At 49.8% G+C, this 6,807-nt stretch overlaps 1 protein-coding gene and 1 pseudogene across 1 annotated transcript; one reads left to right on the top strand and one right to left on the bottom strand.

The window, feature by feature from the left end:
• Positions 1 to 445: 445 nt before the first annotated feature.
• On the bottom strand, positions 446 to 4,019 carry LOC120837034. The gene is made up of 4 exons (XM_040206191.1): positions 3,821 to 4,019; positions 1,274 to 1,365; positions 1,008 to 1,212; positions 446 to 693 (listed from the first exon to the last, which is right to left on the bottom strand). The coding sequence occupies exons 1-4, from the start codon at positions 4,017 to 4,019 to the stop codon at positions 446 to 448; spliced, it is 744 nt and encodes a 247-aa protein (XP_040062125.1).
• Positions 4,020 to 4,495: 476 nt separating this feature from the next.
• Positions 4,496 to 6,597, top strand: LOC115325659 (annotated as a pseudogene).
• The last annotated feature ends 210 nt before the right edge of the window (positions 6,598 to 6,807 follow it).

Raw genomic sequence — 6,807 nt, 5'->3', positions numbered from 1 at the left:
GAAGATTGTTCCTCGGCACAGTCAGCAGGTGACTCATGAAATATTCGAGGCCTATTACATTTTGAAGTATAAGAATGAGTGCGTCAGTGCTCCCTCGATTGCGCTCTTCGATAAAAAAATCATGTTCTTGGAGAGCTGTGACATGTGCCCTTAGGCGATGGTCCGATGTCAATTTGTTTGTGTTTTTATGCCGGTAGGTGTTTTCCAGAAATAAACCTGTTGTCATTCATCACTCGGTCTGTCTGTTCTTCGTTCTTTGCCCTCCCTGCTTTTGGCACTGTTTCCTTCTTTGTAACTAAGTATAACCAACTTGCCCAATTTTCAACGGTGCAACATAATATTTACTAAAAAGGTAGCCTGCTTCTTACCATCGGCAAGTCACACACAGCCTGCTGTTGTTTCTCTTGCTGAGCTGCTTGGTGTGCGCCAGCCTTCACAGCTGGTGTCACCGTGCCTGGTGCTGAGGTGGCAAGTGACTTTCCAGCAGTTGCCGACGCCCCCTCCGTGTCTGGTGCCGTGGTAGGGAAGACACCCCAGCAGCTGGCAATGTTTGCTCCAGTGACTTGGAACACATTTCCTCGAGAGATGACCATCCAGGATGCCGTTCCACGTCGTCGACATAAGACTCGTTACAGTCTAAATAATAAACGGGTTGAGTGTCCCCCGCCGCAGCATTCTGGCACTGGTGACACTCTAAAGGGAGGACACATTAAAATTATAGCAGAGATACAGAATGGAATCAGAAGTGAAACAAATTAAATGAAATTGTTCATAGCCTGTGCTCAGAGCTACGGATAGTTGAAAATGGCTCCATCCGCCCCGTCCGCACATACAACTTGCGGGCCAGATGACAAGCAGGCAAAGCCCGAGGTGAGACGATTAAAGAGGGGCTTCACCTCGAACCGCTGAACTTTACACAAACTTCACCCCTTTTCATTGCCTAATCATTAAGTGGCAGTGGCGAGCCTGTACCCTGTAAGCAATACAAAACACAAAAGAATACTTGCCTGCCTCGGTGATCTTTAGGCAGAGAGCCTCTTGCAGCTCCACATTCAGTTTTTGGCACCTCTCAAGTGCTTTGGTTTTCTCTTTCAGTTTACGGAGAACTGCCGTGTGCTGCTCTAGTGGTACGGAGTGCTCGTGATCGATCTTGTTGAGCAGTTCTACATCTCTTTGACGCTTTGATGCCTTCTTTAGCAGTTTTTCCTTTTGCTGTTCAACAAAAGAGTTGTTTAGTTAATAGGAAATAAAAACAGAAGTATGACAAAAATACCTTATTTGGAGGGCAAGTAAATTCGGTCGCTGCTGCCGTGGGCAGTGGCTTTATCCTTCTCCTTCTCGAGACTTGCAAGTCGTCTTCACATTCTGTAATTTGTGGATTTGGTTGTTTCTTTTAGAAACGAGAACGGACAAAAATCCTCAGGATGCGCGAGCGGTGACTGATTCGCACAGTTGTGCCCTCTTCCGGTGGCTCACCTGGTTGCAAGACCACAGAAGAGCGCACACGCATTCTACTGTCCTTGGAGGCATGTGTTCTGCAGCCCTTCTGCGACATGGTGCTTATCTCAGAACCTGACGTCAATTGCCGCTTCGTCGGATGCCATAATGAACGTCAGCTAGGGCAGAGTGGAGATAGCGGTTGCGACTTTGCGGCGTATAGCATAGAGACGGCGCATCCGGTTTTAGAACGAAATGAGCTGTTAGCTCATTCAATGCCATATCAGAATGCACACCCTAATAATTGCGATAGGAAGAGCGTGGAATCTTCGTATTCGGAAAACAGACTCGCAAGCGCTACATGCTGTTGTGGCAACTGTAGCAGACGTTCATCACGGCAACCGCCGAAGCAGCACCTTGTGCAGCATTCTGGGGTAAGGACCGTGTTGCAGAGGGGTGGACGAAAACCTATGCCTGCAAGCACAGTATGATGCGCATAAGCTTTTCCGTGGTCTCAAAACCAGGCAAGCCACCGGTAGGTGGCGCAACAATTTGTTTTGTTGATTGCTCATGCATCCTAGGGATTTTTGTCCGTGATAGTACATGCAATGATTGAGGAGCCTACGTTTCCATGTAAGTTTTGTGGGGAAAGCTTTACGGGGGACCGGCACTCGGAGGGGAACCCGATGCCCGTCCCACTGCGCAACTGACGGAACGACGGATACCAGCGAAGGCGGTCACGGCGCCGGGTTCACCAACGCCATGCCAACAGTGATGATCCCGGTATCCAACCGCATTTATTGCGAACCAGGGGCCCCCAACCACACTGTGGTCAAGCGAGCCGTGGACACAGAGTGCCTGCAGCAGCTGCCAACCTAAGAGCCAAAGGGGTATTGCGAGCAGGAGCGGATCTAAGGGGGAGGAAGCCACGGGGGCGGCCGCCCCCCTAAAACAAAGTCGCCCCCCCCCCCTTCTCGGAGGGCAATTTGACGTTGGTGGACTACCGGAGCACAAGAAAGAATGGGAGAATGGTATCCTTGCAAATATTTTGCCCCCCCCCCCCCCCCCCCCCCCCCCCCCCCCCAGAACGGAGTTCTGGATCCGCCTCTGATTGCGAGCTGAGTAATCGCCAGTGGGCCAAGCTCACTCTGCTACTGTCGTCGGGGTGGTTCGGGGCCAGGGCTCTTGGCAGATGGACGTCCACTAGGAGGAGGGGACGCCGGTCGGACGAGTTCGTATGCCGCGACTTGACTCGTCACCGGGAGTTCAATCCAGGACTCCTTGACTCGGAGTCGGGCCTGCTCCCCTCCGTCTACTCGGAGGGGAGCAGGCCCGACTCCGAGTGGACGGCCGTCTGGTTGAGGTGTCCTGAATTGGACTACGGGCGACAAGTTGAGTCGCGGCGTACAAGACCGTCTGACCAGCGATCACTCCAAGCTAGCGTTTACCCTGGGTCTGACAGTGGGCGTCCCTTTTTTCTAGTTGACGTCCGTCTGCCGAGAGCCCTCGCCCGAACACCTGCGACGACGGGTAGCGGCGTGAGCTCGGCCCACCGATGATGACTCCGCTCGCAATACCCCTTTGGTTCTCAGGTCAGCGGCCGCTGCGGGCACTCTCTCGCTTTACCACAGTGTCTCGTTGGGAACCCCTGGTTCTCAATAAACACTGCTGGATACCAGGATCATCGTTGTTGGCATGGTGTTGGCGAAGCCTGCACGGCGACTGCCCTTGCTGGTAGGCGTCAGCCACGCAGTGGAACGGGCATCGGGTTCCCCTTTGATCGCCGGTCCCTCGACAAAAAATTATGTAGCCCTTTTCTCCATCTTGCAGAACTGCAATTCATGGATTATTCTGACAGCGCCAAACATTAGTTCTAAACGTTCCTTTTGAGATGCAAGAAAAATATTGATAACCACTAAACACTGTATTTCTTTCGCCCGCACATGAACCCTTGATAGCTACGCATTAAAACACGATCAAACCAGGCCTTCTACTGTTGTTTAGTGGTTCAAGTTGCCTCGCTATAGAAACCAATGAAAGAAGCTTGTCAGTACAAGAAAACAATGCTGATCAAAGCACGGCTGGAGGATACGAGATGAAGACATTGAGGACGGAGCTAAGGGCACGCGGGGAAAACGATGCAAACTAGGTAGAGAAAGAGAAAGAGAAACAGAAATTTTATTTTCAATGAAGCTTACTTTGCGAAGGTTAATGATAGTGAACAGAGCCTGGAAAGAGGAGTCGTTTACGCCCGGTTGCAAAATGCAAAGTTTATAGCGTCCTGCAGTAACGATCGCCTAGGCGAGGCGTTCAAGTGGTTTCGCGCACACCACGACCAACTGCTAACTTGCACAGAACGGAACGTAAGAAAATGTTACGATACCTGCCATGTCTATTATCTGCGCCTCATAGTAGCCGCCTCTGGTATTCTGATCTCCGCTCCAGAACACCTCATACAGCACGTCGGGATTGAAATCCTCGATGGTGATCGGGCAGAAGTTTCTGATTTTTGTGCTTGAGACAACCGCAGTTGTATGGTCAACTTTGTACCGTACTAATACCAATATCTCGTTCTCGCACATGACCGATTTCAGTCTCGATGCGTGCAGATACAGACGAAGAAAGAAAGCACTAAGAAAGGCAAGCACACGGGCCGCACAGATGCACAAACATATTGGGATTGAATCCAGAGGGCGCAAGTTGTCGGTAAATACTTAAATATATTTAAATGTAAAGTGTGCAAAAAATATTTAGAACATACATTTTTACTTTCACAAATATTTGATTGTCATATGAGAAACCAGGGTGCAGTAAAAACCAAACGAGGACCATCATTCACCTTGAAGTCGAGACCAGTTTCCGCTTCCGCTCTGCTGCTGTCGGTCTCGAGTAGACGCTGGCCAGCACATGTAAAAGTTTCCGACCACTGTGTTTCCGACCACCCGTCGCAGTTGTGAGCCCGCGCTCGCTGGACTGCTGTCGAGTACGAGTGGAGTGTGACTTTTGTAAACATTGGAATTGTCTAATTTTTCCGCCATTTTGGCTTCTTTTTATTTTAATGTCTGGGAAACGCCATACCTTAATCGTGTGCACTGTCTCAGGTTTCGCGCGTGAGCTTGACACTCCGATGTTTCAAAGCTTCTTCACGCTCGGATCTACGTGGTGTTACCTTACGTACGAGCGAAGCCGAAGGTACAAGCGCGAGCATGCGGCCTGAAACGGCGCCCGCACTGCCCGACCTCGCGTAAGGAACTCACGGAGGATGGGGCTCATGCTGTAGCGTCCCTCGCATCTAAAGTAAAACGCGCGGACATCGACTATCTGGGCACCGTGAATCATCCTTCCCTGTCGTCCGCCTGGCGTCCAGTTTAGCTGATAAGCAGGTTTTGTTTTTTTTTGTTTTGTGCAACCAGTGCCATCAATCATAATGTCACCTACCTCCGTTTACTTCCAAGAGAAGGAGGAAGCAGCACTTGGAGCCAGGTGTAGCGTATGCGGTCCCGAAACAAAGAATGTCGAACAGAGTGACTAAGATTAACAGATCCGCGGGAACCAGCTTGTCGCAGCCACGACCGGGTAGAAGCAAGAGTGCTCATCCGAATCGAAGCGGGCAGGGGTGGAAATAGGAACCCTTGGGTTCCGCAACGCAAGCTTTCGCTTCAAAGGCTCCAATCTATGGCACATTAGTATAACCACAAATACACAAGTCCTGTTTTTCCCTTGCTCCCTAGCTAAAATAACCATAATAAAATTTTAACCCCCAGCTATGGCTCTTATAGGCTTCGTTGCAATTCTATGGAAGAGAATTACTGCATCCATACTGCATCACTGTGGAACCAGATTTTTTCAGATTAATGCCTGGTTGTAATAGGCTGCGGCGCTTCATCATTTAACATTTGCTTGGGTCTTTTGAATATAGGTACCCTGAGATTTCCCTACAGTAGCATTAAAACCGAAAGGACACACGAGGGTGTACTGCAGGACGTGAGGGCAGCTACGACGTTTGGAACCCCAACATATGGCATGTATGGACCCAGCCCAATGGCCATTCTGCAGGGACTCTACCAAGTCTACCAGATTATATGCAGTGTGTGCTCGAAGGTGTGACAAAGCAGCTTATGAAGGCTTGGCTTTCGCGCACAGGCGCTGCTTTTTATATCGGGAACCGAACTGATACACTAGACACGGGGCTTGCAAGGATGCGCCCTCCACACGTTTTCTCACGCTCGACACAATTTCTTACGGAGAGTGCATTGTGGAAAGCCAAAGAATGGAAATACTAGCTGATTTACTATGCCACACCGCGTCTTCACAGGATACTTCCAGGGCAGCACTTTGTGCACTTCACACTCTTGTGCGAGGCCATATTTCTTCTGCAGAAAACTGTCCACAGGAACGACATCAAAGCTGCCGAAGCGCTTTTAACACGCTTTCTTCGACAACTGTCTGCCCTGGATGGCGAAGCAGCAGAGACATCCAACATGCATCTGCTTATGCATTTGCCGAAAAGTGCCATGCAGCTCGGCCCTTTGTGGGCTTCATAAGTGTTTCTGTTTAAAAGTGCAAATGGTACACTTTTGCACCTCATCACTGCCGCAAAAGGGGTTCCCCTGCAGGTTGCTGAGAGGTGGGTCATGACGCAGACACTGATGCGATTCAGTGAAGTCACCCACCTCCCAACTAGCTTTGGCCTGCTGTTGCATTCATACTTGAAGCTTCCCGACATTCCTAAGAGTGACACTTTGGGCATTCCGCAGCCAGTCACTTTAACCGCTGCCGTGCAAGATGTGCTGGATCACGCTTTGGTCGGGTGCTTGCTCTTGAGAGGTGCCCGAGGGCAAAGGTGCAGGGGTATGTAGTCAACAGCCGAGACTATGCGCTCGCTAAGAAGACTTGTACGGGGTTTTGAAAATGCAGGATGGAACCTATTGCGAGATTCACAGTATTTACAAGTGGAAACATTTTGTTTGTTTGTAAGAGTCTTATTCTTGAAGATTTCGGGATGGGAAGTGCCCGATACATCCACAAATGCGTTGTATCCCCCATGAAGAGAATATGACAGTGTTTTCATCAACTGAGCCGGAAGGCCTCTGTGTCTTCATAGAGCATGAACATGGGCCAGATTTATGTGACATGCCAAATTTCTATGAGAAAGAATAACACGTGAAAGAAAACAGCTTGCCCATGTGATGGGTACACAGAGAGGGACAACAGACTGTCTCAAACGCAGCTGCAAGTTTGTTTTTATAAGTCTTTTTTTATACAATGGAAACCCCTTTAATGTTGCCGGCAATCACAACAGTCAACACCCCAGCGACGTTGGGCGGCCAGTGTTGTAGGAAAGAGACCAGGGGTGTGCGAATAGTGATT

The sequence above is a fragment of the Ixodes scapularis genome, unplaced genomic scaffold (genome assembly GCF_016920785.2).
Source record: "Ixodes scapularis isolate PalLabHiFi unplaced genomic scaffold, ASM1692078v2 PGA_scaffold12__126_contigs__length_90152505, whole genome shotgun sequence".
Lineage (NCBI taxonomy): Eukaryota > Metazoa > Arthropoda > Arachnida > Ixodida > Ixodidae > Ixodes > Ixodes scapularis.
This window is presented reverse-complemented; position numbering and strand designations above follow the sequence as displayed.